The sequence below is a fragment of the Canis lupus genome, chromosome 27, assembly GCF_011100685.1.
Source record: "Canis lupus familiaris isolate Mischka breed German Shepherd chromosome 27, alternate assembly UU_Cfam_GSD_1.0, whole genome shotgun sequence".
Classification (NCBI taxonomy): Eukaryota; Metazoa; Chordata; class Mammalia; order Carnivora; family Canidae; genus Canis; species Canis lupus.
In genome coordinates this window covers 20,775,796-20,800,290 of record NC_049248.1, presented here as the reverse complement: position 1 = coordinate 20,800,290, position 24,495 = coordinate 20,775,796, and the positions used below count along the sequence as shown (strand labels likewise).

The window sequence follows — 24,495 nt, the reverse complement described above, 5'->3', positions numbered from 1 at the left end:
CTCAACTTCCTGAGGGCACCCTGTGAGCTCTGCTCCAAGTCCTGACTCTGCCTGGCCAAGTTCCTTTCCTGTCCCTGGGTTTGTCTTGCACTTTCTTCTAAGTATTTCTCCTAGAAGGCAGATGAATCTCCTGGGTGAGTGATTTTCCTTGTTTAAAGACCTGGTAGGAAAACTGAGACAGAGCCAGAGAGGAAGAAGCCTGGGCTTGGGACACCATTGGGTATGGAAGCCCAGTGGGGTTTGAGCAGAGGGTATTTCATGGCGCCAGAGCCAGACTTTGGTGTAGGGGTGGGGTGTGGATCAGAGGCTTTGTGAGTTTGGGAAGGGCAGGTAGGTTTGCTGGGATCAGGGGGATTTGGAAGCCTACACATTCTCCTCCAGACTAGACAGGTTCTCAGCTCTGCTAAGGAAAATCTGAGTTAGGGGAGGCTATTCCTTGAAACTTCTCCTCCAGGGTCCTCCCACCTGTTTACCCCACCCTCCTTCTGGTCCTTTCCTTTCTCACCTGGTGCACAGCTTGCTTTCCTCATCTATGTCTCTCCCACAGGGCCCAGCACGCAGTGTGCTTAGACATGCTCTTTGAATGAGTAAAGTTTCTTCCCCCTAACTCTGCTGCCTCCATGTTTTGCCTCCTTTTCTCATCGGAGATCCTGGAAGTCTCTTTATCACATCTTCTTAGGGAGGACATTGGTGTGGACTTCGCAGATGAGCAGGTCCAGTTTGGTAAGGTGGTTCCCCATCACCTGGGTGGGTTTGAGGGGCTTCTTCCTCCTGGCTCAGGGAGCTAAATATTTTTATAGCTGCTGAAGGTATCTCCCTGCCTTTCTTATCTAATTTAAAAAGTTGTAGTGAGGATGGATTATAGGCCAGGTCAGGCTTAGGAGGAAAAATTACCAAAGTCCCCTGGGGTGTGACTGCCTAGTGATCATTAAAACACTGACTCACCAAGAAACACTTTGCTGTTATCACAAAATATATCAGCAACTCTTTAATTTTGAAGGCCTTTGGAACCTATACTGTTTTCTACACTTCCTACCTCTCCACCACCATGTATTTTGTGGACCATAGGCTAACACTAGAAGCCCAGAGAACACTTTTCCATGCACACCTTTTATCTTGATTTTATGTGGAAAATGTTGATTTATAGGTTGTTTTTCTCTTGTCCTCTAGCAGTTCTTGGGCCATGTCTCTCCATTATCACTTCAGGGGTGTTATGTGCTCAGTGAGATCAAGCCCCACCTCAGGGTCCCTGCTCTGCTGAAAGTCTGCTCTGCCTCTGCCTTCTGCCTCTGCCTCTGCCTTACCTCCTTGCTTGTGTTCGCTCTCTCTCTCTCTCTCTCTCTCTCTCATCTCTCTAATGAATATAATTGAAAACAAAGCAAAAACAATTCTCTCTCCAAAGAACATGGTGGTAACGTAGAGCATCTTCCTAGAGCTATTTTAAGAACCAAGGCTAGTCTGTTGAGACAGGATGGAAAGAGAAATAGAAAAGTCCTTACAGAGGAGGACAGGAAGACATATTTGAAGATATGAAGGAAGATATCCAGACAGACTGTCAGCCTTTCTTAAGCCATGTTGTGTGCAGCATATTACTGAGGGTGTGTGTTGGGAGGATGTTCATGGAAAGAAGGCACCGTAGGCTCTGAACACCCACAACAACTAGTCTAAATGTAGAAACACTATAGTGATTGATTAGACCACTGGATGGATCTCATGATTCTGGGCTTACAAAGAAAGGGAGAATTTAGGGGAAAAAGCAGAGGTGTTTAGTAAGGCTTCTTGGAAAAAAGGACTGTGAATCAGTGCTCCCCTACACTATACTTGTAGTCTGGAAAGTGAAGTGGACAGGTAGATGGATTTCCTTCTACTGCTTTCTTCTGAGGACATTTATTAGGTGTTTTGTGTAGGCAGGATTCAGGATTGAGAAAATGGATTGGAGAATCATAGAGAGATGTAGAGAAGAAAGCGACTTTCACTGTTGACATCAATGTCTCCTATCACTTTCTCATCCCTTAATTACTCACCCTTGCTGGCTTTCCCAATTCTCTTTCTATTTCCTGTTTGGAAAATCTCACTCTAGTTCTTCCTGGTAGCTCATCTTGTTTCTGAAGACTTCTAGGAGCAGAAGCCCAGGCTTTTATGATTTGTCAGGTTATCCTCTTGTTTTGGTGTGATAGAAATATGAAGAATTTCCAGCACTGGATTCTGACTGAATCTAAACCAGTAAATGAGTCAAACCGTGAATGAGGAATATTGCATTTCACTCCATCTTTTCTAAAATTATCCCAGAGGGACTAAGAAAAGCCACCCGTTCACAACCACCCCAGAATTATACTAGATAATACAGAGTCTCTACAACCTCTAGAGAAGCCCCGGTTATCTGATTGTTTACCCAATTAATGGTGCAATGCTACTAGCATACTGCTGCTGCTGGCAGGGACTCCGTGTATTTTGTAGGAGGAAGCAAAATGTTTTAGTCTCTACCTACATAGATTTTGGAATCTGTTGGGTGGATGGATTTGGTCCACATATAGTTGGTTTGGAGCCTATTAGTCTGCATCAGGATAGATTTTCATTGTTGGAATTCAGCCTCTGCTAGACTGGGATGGGATTTGAGAGGTGTAGTGCTGGAGGTGGTAGGGTAGGTATGTGAGTAGGAGGAGGTGCCTGTGTTTCCTCTTGGTCTAATGAGCAGACAGTTTGGGAGCTGCCATGCCTTCAATTTCAAGTCTTGGTTGCACCTAGTAATATCTACTTGGACAATTTGGCATTCTAGGCTCATGGTGAGAAGATGAAGCAGGTTGTATCTAGAAGTTTTTATTTTAGAAAGGGACACAAAGGCTTCTTCTAAGTTGCATGTAACCAGAATGTAGTCTGAAGTAAGATCATAGGTGGGAGGATGCCTGGTAAGTGATACGTTTGGTGAGGTGGTTTTCACAGGACTCCTGGGAGATAAATTAGGATATTATTCAGCATGAGTGAATTTGGTTACTTCAGCATTCTTTCCAACCTTTGAAGGAAGTTATCTGACCTTTCCTTCTCTTTTTCTAGGAGAGAAGTTACACATTTATTATTACTACAATGGTTTCCCTCTTTCTTTCCTGCATAGGCCAGTACTGAGAAGAATTATTAGTATCATTATCATTAACATAATATTTTAGTACCTGGATTTATATTAACAGCTGTAGCAAATATTTAAGTGGATTTGTCCATTTGTGCAAACTGGATTTACTGGCTCAATGTGTGGTGGAATTTGTTTTGTGGTTTTGGTGGGGGGCCTAGAAGGAAGGCCTAAGGGAGCTCTACCTATTGGATCATGGCCCAAGTGAAGATGTAGCTTGAAGTGATGTTTTCCTTGGCAACAGTTATGCACAATATCAAGATGGTTATAGTTATACACAATATCAATTCCCACCTCTTCTACACAGTCTTCTCAGGCTGACCCACAGTGCACAGAAGATTTTCACTAGCCTTGCCAACACTGGAAAATGTGGTCCTTAGTACCCTTCCCTTTCATCTACTAGTAAGCCAAGTGGGATCTGACATACGTTTGCCTTGACTGTTCATTTCTTACTTAGGAATGCCCTTTCTGGTTCATAGTGGACCTATCTTTTACTTATTTCAGCAGGTGGGGAGGTGTTCATGAAATGCCCTAAGTTGTAAGTTCCCAGAGAGTGGAATTCTGTATATGCCACCATTGTCTTGCACTGTGTGTAACTGAGTGTGTGAGGATTTGGGGATATTGGTGGTGGTATTGATAAATTAGAGGGAAGGAAGATATTTCTTTGCTTGACTTCTTTTGTACAAAGAATCACTGTGGTTCCCGAATTTTCTACTTTGGAATTTGCCTTTGTATTCATTATACTTAGTTGAAATCTGATCTTTAATAGATTGAATCCAGTCTTTCTTATGTAGAAATTTACGTGGTCTTTACTTGAGAGACCATCCAATGTCTCTGTTTAGCCCCAATGCAAAATACATTGAATGCACCTGTGTAGTTATTTACAGATTATAGGAAAAAAGGTAACAAATCCAGGAATATCTTTTCTCTGGGTGCTTACACTATAAGGATAATAATGAAACCAGGTGAAAATGCTATTCTACACCCCATTCAATCCTTTGACTGTTGTACACTCCCCCCTTCTGTAGACTAGCCCTACATGTAGTTACTGAAGTTGGAGAATCATGTCATGTTGTCTAATGTTAAAGTGTTAGGTGACTTGTTTTATAAACAAAGTAAAAAGTGGAAGTAGCAAAACTCTGTCCTGTCTGTTCAGTTGTCACACATCAAGGAGATGACACTGGAGCAAATCATAAATGTCATAGGTAATGCACTTTGTGTCAACTGACTTGGGTTACTTCCCTTGTATTTTCACTTCGTGGTGGTGAAAGAGACTTGGACCTCAGATCTTTGTCAGATTTCTGTCTTGGCCAAAATGGGCTTTAGAGTCTAGGGTCCTTCCTTGGCTGTAGCCAGTTAACTCTTTGTACCTCAGGCTCCATCAGGGAAAGGAAAGGCAAGCTAGAGTGTCATCACACAGAAGCTCTGCTCCTGTACTCCAACTCACCACCTACTACTCCTACCCTCTTCCCTAACTAGGAATTCTCCCAGTGCAGAGTTCCAGGCCCACTGGACATTAATGAGGGGAGATCAGGGAGCAAGTGGAGCTTCATGGAGAGACTGGATATCTATCTGGAGGTGTGCCCAAGCTATTTCTGGAGGTAGAGACATGTTGAACAGGGTTGGGAAGAATGTGTTCTAGGCAGTGTAAGGGCTGATGTTAATACCAGCAAGACATGCATGTGTGGGGAAAAACTTGTTCTGTTCAAGCAGGAGACACAGAAAAGTTTGTTAGCAGGAAAGTGGTAAAAACGGTGCAAAGAAAGACTTAAAATACCATCTTAGAAGTTTGGATCAGATAGAGAGGAGGAAACTCTGTGTGTGTGTGCGTGTGTGTGTGTGTGTGTGTGTGTGTGTGTGTGTCTTTTTAAGACTTGAAGAAACTGTCATTTTCCAGAAAGACAGTAGGGAGTACTCCCACTTCAGTTTTCTGGGGCAATGTAGTAGTCAGGAAGAATGTGATTTAGGGCCTTGTCTTGTGAATCTGAGTGAGAGGTGAGAGTATCTTGTATTTAGGGTTACCAATTTTACGGACCAGGAGGGTGGACCACGGAGTATGGCAGGAGGTTGGCCCTGGATATGCAATATTGGCAAACCATAGGAACCTAGTAGGTAGAGGTTGTATGGACAAGGCGCTAAGGGTCCACGTGACTTAATGTCAGCTGAATTGAATTGAGGGTGAGGTTGGTGATCTCCAAATATCTGAAACCAATGGTTTCAGTTGGAATTCCTTAGATGTATTCAAAACTTTTATGTTATTATCCCGAATAAAGTCCTTAGAGGCTGCCTTGTCAATACCCTTGTTTCTGGTCATATTTAGGGTTTTCTTTGTTTTGAAGCTAAAATTTAAAGGCAATCCTTTATCTTCTTTATTGATCTTCCTAAGGTAATAGCATGTTCACAATGCCCATTATTCCTTATGTCAAGTCCGTATTTGTTAATAACTTAAAAAATACAGTGAGGTGATCCACAAGGAGACAAAGAAGTCTGTAATGATGCTTGATGTCCATAGATCTAGTGATTGTTTCTATGAGTGATCAATAAATATTCTCAATGCTCTAGGTGCTATGGGCTTAGAGCTGGTGACAGACATGGGTCACAATGGGGAACACTACTGCTCATTTTTAGTCAAGGAGGGTGTCTTATATTGACTGATGACTCACTCACCTGTATCTCTGAAACCTATAATACATTATATGTTAATCAATTGTATTTAAATTAAAAACATAAAATAAAAATATTAAACAAATTAACGAAATGTAATATTTCAGTCTGCAACTATAAATTATTCTATGAAATGGAATGCCATAGAGAAGATAGTGGCAATTAATCCTTATAACAAGAGTATTCTGTTCGGCATGCATTTAAAAACGGAATTCACATTTTCTTTGGAAATGCCAAAGGATTATTTCCAATTTTGTTTCAAAACATACATTTTGAGTATATGACCACTCCGTTGAATCTGTCTTCAGCAGGTTTTTTTTTTTTTATTAAAAAGTATCATGGCACATTTATGCTGACAAAAATATGTGAAAGTGAATGAATGAATGAATGAATGAATGGATGAATGAATGATCTGGAGACATTTTGGCCCCAAATTTGGTTTGTTTTAGCAGGATATGTTTAGATGGAGCTCTCAGACTTAACATCACAGTACTTCCAGCTCTGATCCATCACTATGTATATGGGAGGAGAGGGAGACATTGGCAGAGGGTGACCTGGTCTCGAAGAGAAGAATAATACTTAGGTCATGGGATTTTTATGGGGGTTAAATGAAATAACGTTGCATATTACTTACAGCTCAAATTCTTGTTCCCTTTCATGGCTCTGTTCATGTGACCATAAATATTGCACATATAAGTGGTTCCCCTATATGCCAGACACCATTTTTCTCTACCTCCAACCTTTTCACATATTCCCCAATGCCTCTAGAGTTCAAGCCTAGGGCCCTGGTTTATTAGTTTGTGTCAGTCTCACAAAATAACAATAAAAGAGGATAGAGTTTTTATAAGCATGGTAACATGAGCCAAGGTTGTAGTTTTTTTTCCAGTAATTTTTGCTTGCTGACAAATATGGTTGTAAGTCAAAGACATGGGAGTACTGTCTTCCTACTCACTCCTCTGATCTAATGTTCCCGACTTGGGGCTAGATCATCCTGGATAAAAATTGGTTCCATCCAAAAGTCACGGCAAGCTTGTTTATAAAGGACATCTAGGGAAGGAGAAACCATAACCTTTGCTACTGGGACATTGTTGTTTTCTTCCTACCCTTTTAGTTTCACAATTATCAAACCTACAGAAAGTTGCAAGAATAGTAGCATTAACATTCCTTTATCTTTTTGACATTGAGCAGTTGTTGATATATTGGCACATTTTATTGCTCTCTCCACTATGTGTGTGTGTGTGTGTGTGTGTGTGTGTGTGTGAGAATATGGTCCATATTCAAAGATTAGTTATTATTCAATTTTTATAGTAAAATATTTCTCCCTGATTGAGGTGCAGTCCAGGGCTCTGCATTGCATCTCATTGTCATGTTTCTTTATTTTCCTTTCATCTGCAACAGTTCCTCGTCCTGCTGTTCCTGCCATTCCTGCCATTCCTGACACTGACAGTTTTTGAACACACAGGTCAGTTGTTTTATAGAAAGTCAAGTTTTTGTGGAATGCCACTGTTTGTAGACGGATCATTTTTATTTCAAATTTTTTGTTTAAATTCTAGTTAGCTAACACATAGGCTAAAATCGGTTTCAGGTATAGAGTTTAGTGATTCATCATGTACATACAACACACATTGCTCATCACAACAAGTACCCTTCTTAAAGCCCATCATCCGTTTAGCTCATCTCCTACCACCTCCCTCCAGGACTCTCAGTTTGTTCTTGATCATTACGAGTCTCTTATGGTTTGCCTCACTGTTTGTTTTCATCTTATTTTATTTTTCTTTCCCTTCCCCTATGTTCATCTGTTTTGTTAAATCTCACATATAAATGCAATCATATGATATTTGTCTTTCTGTGACTGACTTATTTCACTTAGCATAATACTCTCTAGTTCCATCCACAAGGTTGTAGATGGCAAGATTTCATTCATTTTGATGTCTGAGTAATATTCCCTTGTATATAGATACCACATCTTCTTTATCTACTCATCAATCGATGGACATCTGGGCTCTTTCCATAATTTGGCTATTGTTGATAATACTGCTATAAACATCAGTGTGCATGTGCCTCTTCAAATCAGTATTTTTGTATCCTTTGGTAAATACCTAGTTGTACAGTTGCTGGATGAAGTTTAGTTCTGTTTTTAACTTTTTTGAGGAATCTCCATGCTCTTCTTCAGAGTGATCTCATTAGTTTGCATTCCCACCAATAGTGTAGGAGGGTTCCTCTTCGTCTACATACTCGCCAACACCTGTTGTTTTTTGTGTTGTTATATTTAGCTATTCTGACAGGCATAAGGTTATATCCCATGGTGGTTTTGACTTGTATTTCCCTGATGATGAGTGATGTTGACCGTCTTTTTATCTGTCTGTTAGCCATTTAGATGTCTTCTTTGGACAAATGTCTGTTCATGTCTTCTGACCATTTCTTGACTGGATTGTTATTTTTGTGGTGCTGCATTTGATACGTTCCTTATAGACTTTGAATAGAAACCTGTTATCAGATATGTCATTTGGAAATGTCTTCTCCCATTCTGTAGGTTGTCCTTTAGGTTGGTTGATTGTGTTTTACCGTGCAGAAACTTTTTATATTGATAAGATCCCTATAGTTAATTTTTGCTTTACTCCCCTTGCCTCTAGAGATGTGTCTGTAAGAGGTTGGTATGCTTGAGTTCAAAGAGGTTACTGTCTGTGTTCTTCTCTAGGATTTTGATGGATTCCTGTTTCACATTTAGATCTTTCATTCATTTTGACTTCATTTTTGTGTATGGAGTAAGAAAGTGATCCAGTTTCATTCTTCGGGATGTTGCTGTCCAGTATTCCCAACACCACTTGTTGAAGATGCTGACTTATTTCCGTTGGATATTGTTTCTTGCTTTGTCAAAGATTATTTGACCATATAGTTGTGGGTCCACTTCTGGGCTTTGTATTCTGTCCCACTCATCTATGTGTCTGTTCTGTGTCAGTATCATAGTGTCTTGATGACTATAGCATTGTAATATAGCTTGAAGTGCATAATTGTGATGTCTCCAGCTTTTCTTTCTTTTTCAAGACTGCTTTGGCTATCTGGGGTCTTTTGTGGTTCCATACAGATTTTAAGGTTGTTTGTTCTAGCTCTGTGAAAAATGCTGGTGGTATTTTGATAAGGGTTGCATTACGTGTGTAGATTGCTTTGGATGGTATAGACATTTTAACAATGTTTGTTCTTTGAATCCATGAGCATGGAATGTTTCTCCATTTCTTTGTGTCATCTCAATTTATTTTGTAAGTGTTCTATAGGTTTCAGTGTACAGATCTTCAAAAATCATAAGATACATAGGAATAAGTTGAGACTGATCATTTTTTATCATTAGATTCAGGTTCACATTTTGGGTAGGAATACTATATAAGAACATTGTTAAAAACAATTAGTGCCATATAGACAGGAAACACCTCTTTTTCCTCTCCATTGTGTACATAGGGTCAAACACTAGGACTGGCATTTAGAAGGTACTTAATATTTATTGAATGAATGAATGAATGATGAATGATGTAAGACTTTCACTGCTACTTAGGTCTATTATTTTTCTACCTGAGGATGGGAGAAAGAGCGGCCTCCTCCTATGTTCTAGTCCCATTTTTAGAATACATGTTTGAAAGTTAAATGTAATCCAGGACCTCTATAAAGAGTGCACAGAGAAGGGAAATGAGATGGGGACTATGATGTGAAGTAAGCTGTGGAAAAACCAGAAACAGAAAAACCTAGGAGTACATAGCCTGTTTCCTTGCTGAGAGAAATTAGTTATTTAGGTTTCCAGAGTTTACTATCCTTCCCTCCTCTACCCCCATTTGAATCCTAAGAACACCATTGACAGTGGTTGGGCAGCCATTCACTCCAGATTATTTTGTTGTTGAGAAGCTGTCTAATTCCTTGGACTTCTTATTTGGATGTAGAAGCTTTCAACCCATCAACCTGGTGAAGTGTGGTTATAAGAGGTATTCTTTGCCTTTCAGAAATGTATGTTTAGGCTCCCTTGGGGGTCTTTTCTCTCTCTCCAGCTCTGAGAACCTCAGACATTTCTGACAGTCCTTTCTGATGCATCTGGGGCAGGGGACTGGGTTCATCAATTTAATTCTGTAAGGCTTCTGAGTGCCTGATTCACATGGTTCCTGCTCCCTGTGTGAGAGTCTACTTACCCCTGTCCTTGCAGTCCTTAATTTCACCAGGTTCCAGGAAAAAATGCCCTTTATCTCCCTGTCAGCTCTATTATCCAAAATAGTGGTGGGAATAACCTACAATAGTGAAGGATATTACAATGCCTTTTGTTTGATAAAGTGATAGAGTCCTATGTAGATACAATCCATAAAGTGAGTAGCTTCAGGGAAAGAAATCTGTCATGTCATTGTCCCATGGGAGGCTATATGACATCTTTTCTTTGGCATCTAGAGAGGGAGGCAGATGGAAGCATGCAGCTTATTCAGTCCTCACTGTGTTTTCAGAAGCTCCAGGCAGCTATTGAGAGCTCTGCAAAACCTGTCTCCATGCCTTGTTTTCAAACTCTGGAGGAAGTCATTCCTTGGACCCCAATACTTAGTTCAAAGATCATGAAAATCGGTATACAACATGTGAAGCTCTGTTTTTCTAGGATTTCTATCATATCCAGTGTAAAAGCTTCTATCATATCCAGCCAAAGCTTCACAGTAACTCTCAGACCCTATGTGAAGCATCTGGCTTCCTGCTTTCTCTCTGACCTCATCCCCTACCTGTTCTCCCTCACTCACTCTGTCCTGGCCTCATAGGCCTCCTTGTTATTCCTCAAAACTAGCCAAGTGCACTTCATACCCAGTAGGATGGCTGTTATTAAAAACAAAGAGGATAACAAGTGTTGGTGAGGATGTGGAGAAATTAAACGCTTGTGGGAATGTAAAATGGGGCAGCCTCTTGGAAAAACAGTATTGTGATTTCTCAAAAAATTGCATATACAATTACCATGTGATCCAGCAATTGCACTTCTGGGTATATATCCCAAGGAATTGGAAGCAGGGACTCAAAATATATTTGTATACCTGTATTTATCATAACAGCGTTACCTATGACAGCATATTCGTAAAACAAGCAGCATGTGCATCATGGATAATTAGATAACCAAGATGTGGGATATACACACAATAGAATATTATTCGGCCTTAAAGTGGAAGGACATTATGACACATGCTGCAACATGGAAGAACCTTGAAGACGTTATGCCATGTGAAATAAGCTGGTCACAGATGATAATGTTATATGATTTACTTACATGAGGTACCTAGAGGCGTCAAATTCCTAGGGACAGGGAGTATAATGGTAGCTGCCAAGGACTGCAGGGAGGGAAGAATGGGGAGCTGCTATTAAATGGATAGAGAGTTACAACTGAGGAAGATGAACAAGTTCTGGAAAAGGATGGTGGTGATGGCCCCACAACAGTGTGAATGTGAGGCCATCTTGGATCACCTATTTTAAAATCACAACACCCACCCTAAACACCCCCTAACCTTTCCCGGCTTTCTTTTTCTCTGCAGCAATGATTGCAAATCTGACACAATATATATTCTTATTAGTAATGTGATTATTAATTTGCTTCCTATTGCAGAATGTTAGCAACTTCAGTGGAAGGATGTTTATGTTTTTCTTTACTTTATCCATAGTACAAAATAAATAGGGGGCAGCTTACTTGTTGAATGAATACATGAAGGACCATGATTGAACACAGACTTCTACAAACAGAAAGAGAAAATGGGAAAATTACATTTTCATTTGCATTTGTAAACTTTTTTTTTTTTTTTTTTTTTTACCCTTGGATATGAGGCTCAGCCTGTTTTCATTCTGTTTGCATTTTCATACGTATTGTGAACTGTATCACTATGGAAGTGTTGGTGAGACATGCACCATAGTTATTACTCTTTCAAACTCTTGCCCTTAACTCAAAGTCTCTTCTTGTATTTCTGAGTGCTCCATACCAGAATTACAGGGCTGCTTGAGTTAAGACTTCAGGAACTCTGGGGAAGCCTAGCTTTCCAAAAGACTTTGTTTGAGAGCCACGGGTTTGATTGGATCTGTAAGCTTCATTGTCTCAAAATTTAAAGGTAGGGGATCCCTGGATGGCTCAGTGGTTTGGTGCCTGCCTTTGGCCCAGGGTGTGATCCTGGAGTCCCGGAATCAGGTCCCACGTCGGGCTCCCTGCATGGGGCCTGCTTCTCCCTCTGCCTGTGTCTCTGCCTCTCTCTCTCTCTCTCTCTCTCTCTGTGTCTCTCATGAATGAATAAATAAAATCTTTAAAAAGATTTAAAGGTGGACGAGAGTTATTTATGCACTTTGGGATCAAGAGGGAGCTATACTTGGTTAGAGGATTGTATCATCTCTGGTGATGTTGCATTTTCAGTCCATGTCTCTGACACTTTGAGAACTTGAAAATCATCATTTAACAGCATCATTAGCCTTTGTTTTAAATCTTTCTCAAACTTCTGGCAAAGTATCTAGTATGCAAACTACCTTTGAAGCTATTCAGGAGGATCCAGAAGGCCAACTTCCTGACTGATATGAGTATTAACTTCCTACCATGGAAACCAGTGGGAGTTCGTGCTTTGGAAAAATGTTTGGAAAGGAAAGGTCCAGAGTGAGGGCAGTGCCCTTCTCAGAGGCAGAAGAGTGAACACAATGACCTTAGGGACAAAGGAGATTGGGGGTGGGGTGGGGTTGCTGGCTGGGAAAGCAAGACAGCCGGCAACTTAGGGAGTGAATTGTTGGACTCGACAAGAGTTCTTCCAGGCAACATGGGATGGAACTTCTGGAGTTTGGAAGAAGCTTAAAGACTGAGAGATACACTGGAAGGAGGAAGGAGGGAAGGGGGGCCATTATGGAAATCATAGAAGCTGGCTTCATGTTCCCTGGCCCCTTTCTGCATTTCTTAAACACCTCCCCTTTACCAAGTACACTCTCTTGGGAGAGATTGTTTCCTAATGAAACTGAGATTCACAGACCCAGGGCCCTCATTAGGAAATGTCCTTGGGACACTCTTGAAATAGGTGATAGTGTATGTTATAGTTTCCTGTTTATACCACTGTTTGGGATTTTTCTCTTTATCCAACAAAACAAAATGAAACAACCCTTCTTCTAGGAATCTCAAGATATAGTAGTTAATCAATCCATCTATGTATTCATTTTCTCTGTCCTAAATGCCTCTTTTGGTTACTTAGTATAATTCTGAGCAGATCCTTGTCCTGGGTTATAAGGTTTGGAGATGGGAGTGTGGAATCCAGAATGAGGATGTATATAGAGCCTGGCACAATGCTCTGGAAGCCTTCTGAGTATCAAGGAATTTAAGGAACACACTCATGACGCCAACTGACTGGGAAAATTACTTTCAAGTGATCATCAGAATAGGCTGTAAGTGCTGGTGGGAAGGGGAAGAAGGCTGGAGATGGGGATAGCCAGGACGGCTAAGGAAAGGCTTCATACATGCAGGCCGGAGAAAGATTGTAGAAAATTATTAGAGTCTGCAGGGTCAAGACAGGACAGAAAGGAGTGAGGAGGACCTCCCTGGCAGGGCAGGTACTTACCCAGGCCACAGGTTCATCCCAGAAAGGGTAATTCAGGATGTGATGAGCTGAATTAGGAAGGAGCTGATGGGCCTGAGGGTAGGGGGAGAATTAGGGAGGGGCTCTGACAGCTGGGTCAGAGTTTGGACTGAGTATAAACCATTGGAATAATTGTAGATTATTGTATGAGAATGGGCATTTCTGAACCTGGCATTTGAGGACCATGTGTCTCTGTGTTGTTTGAAGCTGGACTTGTGGTAGGCTCTCTCAGAATTCCCCACCATGGATCTGTTTTCTCTTCTATATGTTTACTTGTTCATTTTTTTGTTTTGCCTGCTCCTGTTGGAGTCATAAAACATGGTTATTTAATTCCTAGAAGTTTTGTTCTTTGGGTTGCTTCTCTTGTGTCTTCATACTTTCTGTAGGCATCTCTCTTTCCTCTTCAGTAATAGTGGGAAGAGCACAAGGACCACCTTGCACAACACAGTTGAGAGAAACAAATTATTAAAGTATTGCCCTCTTCAACCCTGCCATTCAGATGGTTCTCCTCTGGATCTCACTCAGGGTCCATGGATGGACTTCAGAATAGTGTAACACATTTTTTTTTGAGGTGACCAACCTCAGGGGTCTCTGTGATTTAACAATGTGAAGAACCACTTTTGTGTCTTTGTTGGGAGGTAGTTGGCTGGGACTGTTCCCTAGAGAAAGAAACACGATACAAACATCCTTAGTGCCAAATATAGGAGCCTCCAAGGATAGTTGAAGGAGCTGAAGGAGAAAGAGGATCTGGGAAAAGGGAAATGGGTTCAGAGGGAATAGTATGAAGGGTGCCTCATGTTCCCTGCTCTTCCCCCTTTCTTTGGCAGGTTCCTTCTTTGTATTCTCCGTATCCTGATGAATACAGAATTCTGGTTCCCCTTCATGTTACATCTACTGAGTTCCCGCCATTTATCGGGGTCTGTACCAGGTCCTCTCCTGGATTCCTGAATTGAACCTGCCTTGCACAGAGTGGAGTCAGTCCCTTCTTCCATTATGGTATGTTAGGACCATCACTTCCTGTCAGGCTAGTTTCAATGCATTTTATTTTCCCCTTTCATCCTTATCTCTATTCTCATTTCCCCTCCTGGAGGCAATTGCTTTAGTGTATTTAACAAATGCTCTTCCAGTCCACATTCTATATATGTTTTAGATACATTCACCCATTCAACAACTACAGTGCACAATCGTGTGTGCATTCTTAATTCCACTAAGCTTGTGCTTCTGGATGGTCCCCCAGTGACATTCCTACCAGCAGTGTGTGATGGTTTATATCTTCTTATTGAATTCTCATGTTGATCCAGTGAGGGAAGTCAAGTCAATGGATGAAGAGCCTCAGGCTTAGAGAGATTAATCAAATTACCCAAGTTCATATAGTCACGATCCAGGATTTCTGTTATATGTTCATTGTTCTTACCTTCATAGTACCCAGTACTCCTTGTTCCAGATGGGCAAAGACATTATTATTACTGTTATTTTTAATTATTATTATTGTATTGAATCTTGCATTTATCCATGCCTGGCCTAATGTAGTAGGCCTAGGACCACCCGTGTGTTATCACCAGTATGTATGAGGGTGTCTAATTAGAGTCCTTAACATTTGAAGGTGAATCATATGGAATAAAACAGTTTTCACTGTCTTTGAGGGCTAGCTGAGAAGCTTGCGTTTTAGTGGATGGTTTTGAGTCTGCACATTTATACAGAATGATAGATTTTCAAAATTTGATTACTTTTGACCGGATTTCAATATTAAATACTAGGTAATCATATTAGGTCCTGATGGTTTTCTAGGCACTGAGGTAAGTGCTTACAGGCATCATTTCACTTACTCCTCACCACTGTCTTGTCAGTATTCACTTTTACTTCCATTTGACTTCTGTGGAAGCTAAAGCTCTAAGAGGTGAACTAATCTGACCAGAGTCATCCAGGTATGAGGTTGAGGTGAGATTCAACCTGAACAGTCTACCTGCAGAACCTTACTCCTAGCTATTCAACTATGCTGCCTCCTGTGAAGGAAGTTTTCAGAATCCATTCCTCTTGAACTTGAGGATGATTTCTTGTGAATTGGGGTGGTTTAGAGCAGCTATGGGAAGTAAGGGCTAGTGGACAAGAATCTCCAGAGGGAGAAGATTGAAGTTTGAAAATGCCCCCAGGTGTCTTCATTATGCCTGCCTCTGTTCCCTGAAGTGAGAAACTCTGCTTTAGGACATCCTACCTGGATTATAGTGCCTGAGCCTATGCCTTCCAAAAAGTAGGGATTCTCAAACTGGGCATGGGTATTGGTTGTCTATAATCCAAAGCAGCCCAATATTTTTAAACAAGTGTCCTCAAAGGCCAACAACTGTTTACCACTTAGGTGTGGTTCATACCTGCTATGAATGATATGCATTCAAAGTTTCATCACAGTTGTTTTCCCCTTCTCACTATCCATTTTGCTCACCTTCCACAAGGAATGTAATACCATGTTTATCTTTACCTGATCTATATTTATCAAGGTGGCTTGACTACAAAATAGGTATATTAATATCCAGTATATAGGAATTCTGGATAATGGCTTCTTGCAGGTTCTCTTCTCAGTGTGGTCAGTTGTTCAAGAATTATTTATTGAACACCTAACCCACAGTTTGATGGAGGAGACAGGCAGCTGACCTGGAATTTGGATATATTAGGATCAATGGCACCGAGGCAAAGCCTGGTGCTATGAGAGCACATAAGAAGGGCAGCATAAGGGTCAGTGGAGGCTTCCTGGGGAAGTAACTGCTGACCTGGGAACTGAAAGAGAAGTGAGAGTTAGCTAAGTGAAGGGGCCCAGAGGGCATTAGAGGGCAGGGAACAGGGCAAGTGTTGAATTTCTCAGCTGGAGCTGGAACTGGGCAGGGAATGAGGCTGGAGGAATAAGGACAGGTCAGATGATGAAGGAAGGAAAGACTATGAAGAAGGGGCGGTAGGAACCATGGAGGGGATGTGAAGCCTGGTTGTGGGTTAGGGACACTTTAAATAGTGTAGAAAGAATCCATAAGTTAAGAACTGAGCCTCCTTATCTGTCTCATGTGCTTGTTGCTTAGTGATAAGAGCTTTAAGATTGATACACCAATATTTGTATTTTAAACTCTGATGATATATAAAAAGTGGGTCTGTAATTTCATCATGGCCCTCTAGTCCATGAATTAATGTGTCATAACCTATGCTCAAGCACAGCACACACTTTTCACAGCATGTGAAAATCCCATGATACATACAAGCTCTGTTGTGTCTTAATTAGTACGTGAAGCTACATGATTTATGAGATCAAATGGGATTATGTCACGTGGTGTGTAAAAAAGGAGGATTTTGGGATCCTGGGGTGGCTCAGTCAGTTGAGAGTCCAAGTCTCAATACTGGTTCTAGTATTGATCTCAAAGTTGTGAATTTGGGCCATGGGTTGGGCTCCATGGTGGGCATAGAGCCTACTGAAAAATACAGTTTTGTTTTTTTTTTTTTAAAGCAGAATGTTGGATGGTCTTTGGTACTTTTTCTCGGGGGGAAAGCACAATTGTTTTTTTTCATGGTGTCTTTTGGTGTCAGTTCCTGTGATACTTGGCCTGAACCAACTTACATGTGACTTTTGAGTTTCATTTGGTTGGTTGAACACCAATGTTCAGTATACACTTATTGTTTCCCTAGGCATTATGGAAGGATAACAGATACCAGAAGAAATATGAAGCAGCAACTGTGAAGCTTGAGCAACTCAACCTTCACAGCCCTAACCCAACCTGGCTTAATTCAGCCTCACTGAACCAGATCTAACACTCTTGGATCCCAGATGTTGCTACAGCTCTCTGATCTTTAGAATCTACTTCAATTCCAGCTAGAATGCTGCTTCAAGCTCTTTACAAGTTTGGTCAAAAGCTGGTACACAGACACCCACTGGAACAAAACATTTATGAGTATGAATTTGGTAGAAGCCTGAGCACTCTGGACTTAGTGGTCCTGGGTGTGGGCCGCACAGTGGGGGTTGGTGTGTATTTCCTGCTTGCTGAGGTGGCTAGTAGTCAAGCAGGACCAGCCACTGTGATATGCTTCTTGGTGGCTGGCCTAACTTCATTATTGGCTGGGCTGTGCTATGCAGAGTTTAGCGCCCGGGTTCCGCATCCTGGTTCCGCATATCTCTACTGTTTTGTCACTATAGGCGAACTCTGGGCATTCATCACGGGTTGGAACCTCATCCTCTCCTTTTTTATTGATGCAATCGTGATGATCCGGGCCTGGACCTTAATTTTTGAATACCATTTTGGAAATCAGATCTCTGAGAGCATCTCAGAGCACATTCCCCAAGTCTTAGCAGATAATCTAGTCTACTTTACTATGGTCCTTTGGTTTTTTCTCTTAGAAATTCGAAATCTGGGTTTTCGTGGGTTCTTCATAGTTTTCAAACTGCTCACATTGTTGAAACTTTTGGTTCTCAGTTTTGTCATCATCTCTGGATTCGTTAAGGGGGACCTGCACAACTGGAAGCTCACAGAAGAGGACTATATAAAGGCTGGACTCAGTGACACCTCTAGCTTGGGTCCTCTGGGCTCTGGAGGATTCATGCCTTTTGGCTTCCAGGGGATTCTCCGTGGAGCAGCTACCTGTTTCTATGCTGTTATAGGCTTCAGTGTTCTTGTTACCAGAGTCAAAGAATCGCACAAGCCTGAGCGTTCAATCCCCATGGGCATTGTTATTTCACTGCTCACCTGCAGCTTGGTGTATTTTGGTATCTCTGCAGCACTTACACTTATGGTGCCTTACTACGAGCTCCGACCTGGGAGCACCTTGCCTGAGGCATTTCTCCATATTGGCTGGGGCCTTGCCTTCTATGTTTTAGCTGTTGCAGTTTCCTGTAGTATTTTTGTCAGCATGTATTACAGCTTTGTGTTCCCCATACTTTTAGTGATAAACATGATGGCAGAAGATGGCCTCCTGTTCCCTGTGCTTGCCAGGGTCATCACTGGCACATACACCCACTTAGTGTTCAGGATATTCATTTATGTTATTGCAGTAATCATATTATTCTTCTTTGGACTCGCTGATCTCTTGGACCTCAGGTCAATTGCGACCCTGCTATCTTATTCCCTGGTAGCTTTTTGTGTTCTCATCATCAGGTATCAGCCTGAGAGGAGGAATAAAGAAAACGAAGCAGAGGAGCAAGAAGAGAATGAGCTAAATGAAGCAGAGGTGCAGGAGGAGAGCCTACCTGCAGCAGAGAAGCTAACTCTACAGGGACTATTTTTTCCAGGCAGCCCCACCCCCACTCCACTCTCTGGCCGAGTTGTCTATGTTTGCTCCTCACTGCTTGTTCTGCTGCTGATTGTTCTTTGCCTGGTGCTCGCCCAGTGGCCAGGTTGGCTTTCTGGAGACCCAGGGTGGATCACAGTGGTTGTGCTGCTCCTGGTGCTCATCACTGGGTTCACTGGAATCATCTGGAGACAGCCACAGAACTCCACTCCCCTTCACTTCAAGGTACCTGGTCTGCCTCTCCTCCCACTCCTGAGCATTTTTCTGAATGTTTGCCTTATGATGCAGATGACCGCTGGCACCTGGGCCCGATTTGGTGCCTGGATGCTGACTGGGTTTGTTATCTACTTCGCCTATGGGATCCAGCACAGCCTTAAGAGGCCAAACCATAGACCTTGAACTCAGCAGTGCCAGTACATTTTTGGTTTGACATCATCACACCTGAATGCAGTCTGGTTCCCTGCACAGTAATGGGGAGTACTCTTGAGCACATGGGAATCTAGGGCTCCTATGAGATATTGGTGTGAAAATACTAATAGAGCTCCATATTTACGGCAGAGTGAAAGATGAGACTTTGCTCTTTCTCCTTTTTTTTTCTTTCTACGTTTTAATTGTGTCTATACTGTTTACTGACATTTACATAATTAGTATTAGAAGAAGCTGGAAGGCATTTTCCTCTTCTTTGGTTAAATATCCACTAGTGAAGGATGTAGCTGTCTCAGTCAGTATAGCATGATTCTTGTCTGAGTCTGGTGAGTATGATCCCCACAGTGGCTGTAGCGATTAAGAAAATATCCAGTAGCAGAATTACCGGATCACATGGTAGTTCTTTTTAAATTTTTTTGAGGAAATTCCATCCTTTTTCCCATAATGCCTACACCATTAACATTCCTATTAACAGTTCATGAGGGTTCATTTTTCTCTGTATCTTCGCCAACACTTGCTTTTCTTCTATTTTTGATTTTAGGTAAAGTGATATCTGATTGCAGTTTTAATTTGTATTTCCTTGATGATTAGTGATACAAAGCATCTTTTCATGTGTCCATTGACCATCTGTATGTCTGTTTGGAAAAATATTTAGGTCCTCTGCCTTTTTTTATTTGGATTATTTATTTTGTTGGTATTGCACTGTATATGTTCTTTATGTATTTTGAGCGTCAACCCCTTATTAATTATCACTTGTGAGTATCTTCTCCCAATCAGTAGGTTGCCTCTTTTTGTTGTTGATGGTTTCTTTTTCTGTTGGAAAGAATTTTAGTTACATGATTTTGAAAAGATATATGCACCCTATGTTTATTGCAGCGTTATTTACAATAAGCAGGATATAGAAGCAACCCTTGTATCCCCTGATAGCTGAATCGATAAAGAAGTTGTGAGATATATATATATATTATATATATATAGTAAGGAAGAATAGAATCTTGCCATTATAACAACATGGATGGATCAGGTGGGTATAATGCTAAAGGAAATATGTCAGTCTGAGAAAAACAAATGCCATATGTATGTTTTCACTGAAAATTCTATAGAATTTAAGAAATGAAAAAAAATAAAAAGAAAAAAGAGAGAATCAAAAAAACCCCATCCCAGACTCCTAAATAGAGGGCCAAACTGATAGTTGCCAGAGGGAAGATGGGTAGGGGAATGAGTGATTTAAATAAAGGGGACTAAGAGAACACTTATCTTGATGAGCACTGAGAAATACATGGAATTGTTGAATTCTTGTATTGTACACGTGTGAGTAATATAAGAACACTGTATGCTCATTATATTCAGTAAAAATAAAAGAAACTAGAAAAAGACCAAAAAAAGATGGCATATGGTCCCTGCACGTAAGAAGCTGGTATTCTAATACAAGGTGTAAAGCAAAGCTGTAACACAAAGTAGAAAGTGTTGTCATAAGTAATATACAAATAATGTATTTTGGGAATTCAGAGTAGAAGATGATCATTTGTGGCTGGCACAGTGGTGAGGGTTAATTGGTGAAACTAGAGAAGACTTTGTACAGGAATGGACTTTTAGTTGGCTGTCGTCAGGGATAGGATTTACCACATATGGGCAGCAGGGAGAAGCTGTAGGCAGTGGGAATACCAGGAGGAAAAGCAGAGGAAAACAAAACTGTTCAGAGCACTGAGCAGGCTGTGTAGCCTGAGCCCTGGCTGTGTGAGGGGGCAACAGAGCCATACACAGGTGGATTGCAGGCAGAGCTTTCCTCTGAAGCACAAAGCACTTTGGCCTTGAACCCATTACCCATGCTGAGAACCCCTTTGTTGGTACTTAGGGACATCTGCATTCTTGGACTTTGAAGTTTTTCTACTGCAACAGTAGAAACCTGCTTTGGTCCACCTACTCAGAAAGCACACAGCTGAGAGCCATGTGTCCTGGGTCACGGTCTTGTTTCTACCACTAACTACCAATGTGAACTTGAAAAGTGCTCAGTCCCTCTGCTTGTTTATCTGTAACAGGAGAGATCAGGACTGATAGTTCCTCAAGTCTGTCTACTTAAAGAATTCTAGGATTTCCTCTGGTCCTTCTGTTATTCTCTTAACTAGGTCCCTTTACTGAACATAATCTGTACCCTCTTCCTGCCCACTTTTCACCACAACCCATTGTTGGAGCTGTAGAAGTCCAATAAATAACATGCCATTCCCCCCACCCCTACCCCATGTTTGGAATCTATTGATAATCATGACACAGAGACAGATGATTGAATCATCAGCTGTAGATGTGCAGCCTATTGCCTTGCTAATCCTGTATCACTACATTAGACAGACTTACTCCTCATCACGAAAACTGCTGAGTATCCCTCACTTGCCATCACAGAAGAGTCTGCTTTAATTAGTTTTTTTTCCTGTATGAGCAGGTTGGATTTCATGTGTCCAGTGGTCAGGTTTGTTCTGGACAAAATAAGAGAGCTAACAAAAAGTTGAAAGAAGCTAAACTGATATGCTCCATGTTACATCTTCATTAATCAAGGTCACAGAGAGCCAGGTGGAGAGAGGCCAGTTGCAGTACTCTGCTTAGTGGTGCTCAGACTTCATGGGGTGCCATGAAACCTGGAGGACTTGTGAAAAGAGATTGCTAGACCACTGTCCCCAGTGTTTGAAATTCAGGAGGTGGAGGTGGAACTCAGAATTTATATTTCTAACAAGTTCCCACGTGATGCTGCTGCTGCTGGTCTAGAGACCACACTTTGAAAACCAAAGATCCAGCTGAAGCCCCTTCATGTGTATAGATGAAGGGAAGGAAACAAGGTGTCCTTTGAACACTTCACCTTCATTTAATGTAACATTTAGATTAAAATGCCATTATTAATTATTTCACAGAGGGAAATCTAAATGAATAATTTCACAATTACATGTATATCAAATGTGTACTTTAAGTATCTTACAGTTATGTCTATTGTACCTGAAGAAATCTGAAATAAAAAATAGCATACCAGTTATCTGTGTATCTTTCTTGTCTTTTTTTTGTTCCTGATTATAGTCATAGGTAAGGAGTATAACCTGTTCACTTCCTAGGGCATCCAGCTGGTGGCCAGGCATACAATGAGCATTTAATAAATTCATGTTAAATTGAATTGAGCCTTACACATTTCCTTGGTACCAAAAATTCTCCTTTCCTTCAGACTAACAGTATGCTACTTCTCTAAGGCTATCTTCTGGGGGACTTCCTTGACAAACAGCATTTCTCTCCATCTAGAACTGTATCCTTACCCAGCAGCTAGATCTGTCCCCAGGCACTTGTAGTTTTGCCTTTGTGTGGCTATGCCTGAGTTCTGGTGACTGTCCTGTCTGTTCCATTACAGTGGAATCATGCTCAGGGCCAGGGATAGGTTCTCCCCTTCCTCTGGACCCAGCGGTAAGCAGAGTGTTCATTCCAAGATCAACAGGGAAAACAAGTCCTGGGGCAGAAGGATGCCTGATATAATGTTCCATGGTCCTGCTCTATCTCTTCCCATGGGATGTGGGAGGGGATGGGAGGAGTGAAATTGATAGAAACCCCAACCTACTCTACCTGACTCCAGGGAGTCCCTGGAGATGAGACTGGCTCCAGTGTGAGCACAACACGCATCCTTCTTGATGCATCAATTTTATGCTTTGGTATAGGAGGGCCAGTGTTTTTCTACTGTAATTATGTATGGGGCCCACGCTGGGAGGGAGGGAGGGAAGCTACTTTCTCACTTGCTGAATTTCTCCTCTTTCGAACAGGAAGTAGGTGGCTGCAGGGAAAATTATTCGAGCCAGGATTACCCATATATTTACCCACGACTTTAGATGCTTCTTTGAGAGACTGGTGCAAAAACCTTGTTAGAGCATCTATGATTCTTTAGGGAAAGAGAATTGATACCCCACATATGGAGAAAAATGGACAAAATAGATATCAATAATTGGATAGGAATGGAGGCATCATTACTCCGGAAGGGAAGGTATGAGTAGAAACTGAGAGAGAGGTATTGGTCAAGAGACACTTCCTGGAGGTGGGTGCTTATGGAGTAATTTGGGAAATAGAAGAGGGGCAGGTGAGTTGGAAAGGAAAAGGGACAGTAATTCTAGGCTACATAGATCCTAAGAGTCATGAAAGATGAGACTCTTGTGAGGGGTGTGTTTTCTCACATTTGAAGGGAATTTATGCTTCAGGTTTTATTGTGTATTGTGCCATGGGGTGTGGTTTCTGACCCAGGAAGGATGAGATATGATTCTCACAGCCATCTGGAGGATAGACAGACAGTGGTTATGGATAGAGAGACTCTTCTTGGGAGAGAGTTGTAGCACCTGCTACAGTCATCTAGATCCCGCTCTTCATAGTGTGGTCCATGGACCAGAAGCATGGGGGTCACCTGGGAGCTTGTTAGAGCTCCTGTTATCCCAGGCCCCAACCCAGACCTCCTGAATCAGAATCTGCATTATTAACAGGCTCCCAAGTGATTTGTATGCTTTTTCAGCTTTGGGAAGCACTGGCCTGAGATGATGCATGACAGGTGTCTGGGCTCAGATGAGCACTATGGCAAGTCTGACAATCTTGGAATTGGGAGTGATAGAGGAGGGCGCTAGGCTGTGGAAGTTGAATTTGGGGAAGAGGGATAAGTGTGGGGTCTGTGTCCTCTGTCCCCAGGATTCCCACTCCAGTCACTATGCCAGGGTGTGGACCCTGCCCACTGTGGGGAGAAAAGCCTGTGGTGCCTCACTGGGGTCTGTCTGGTCCTCAGGGGCTCCCCGGGTCAAGCATTGGGTGGTGGGGATGGCCGCCAATTCTTTTCCCATCCTTCATATGATGGACAGAAAGAGACTGAGGAGGTCATATTAGTCATGGCCCCGTCTCAGGGCTGTACTGTCGCTTCATCAAATGAGTTATAACTTGAGAGGCTCTGGAGGTTGGGGGATGAAATAGGAATTCTTAACTGTCTGTTATGGAAATTAGGATACTTACATCCTCCAAATGCTTTCAGGAGAGACCAGATTTCTACATAAGGGGTTATACCCTGGTAGGAACCAAATTAATGCTCCTTAAGGGATCATTTGATGATTTTTAATGAGTGAACAACAAAAAATTTTAAACCCTATAATCCAGAGACCTGGCGAGATAGGCAATGGAACAATGGTACCAGGTGGGCATCTAAGAATTTTCTTAGGCTTTTGAGGATTTGTGTACCTCATCCCCAATCAGAATGAGTGATAAATAGAGGTGAGTGTCAAATAAAATAGATTGAGATTGAGCAGAAAGAAGAATTTTCTGAGATTAGAGGGTGACCAGGGGAGATGCGAGGGCACAGGATCTCTAGCCCTGTGCATGACCGTCTCACTGGGGTGTGGAATGCCTCAGATGGGCTCCTGCTCAGAAACAGGGTAATGTACAAAATGAACTCTCAAA

At 41.7% G+C, this 24,495-nt stretch overlaps 1 protein-coding gene across 2 annotated transcripts; it reads left to right on the top strand.

Annotated features, from left to right (window-relative positions):
• On the top strand, nucleotides 1-19,652 carry LOC119877630 (cationic amino acid transporter 3-like). 2 transcript variants are annotated; one of them, XM_038576151.1, is made up of 3 exons: nucleotides 1-134; nucleotides 14,199-14,367; nucleotides 17,032-19,652. In XM_038576151.1, exon 3 carries the CDS (start codon nucleotides 17,221-17,223, stop codon nucleotides 19,021-19,023), a length of 1,803 nt encoding a protein of 600 aa, XP_038432079.1. In that variant the 5' UTR covers nucleotides 1-134; nucleotides 14,199-14,367; nucleotides 17,032-17,220; the 3' UTR covers nucleotides 19,024-19,652. The 2 variants fall into 2 exon arrangements, with proteins under 2 accessions (XP_038432079.1, XP_038432080.1); XM_038576152.1 differs by lacking the exon at nucleotides 14,199-14,367 and having other exon boundaries at nucleotides 5-134.
• The last annotated feature ends 4,843 nt before the right edge of the window (nucleotides 19,653-24,495 follow it).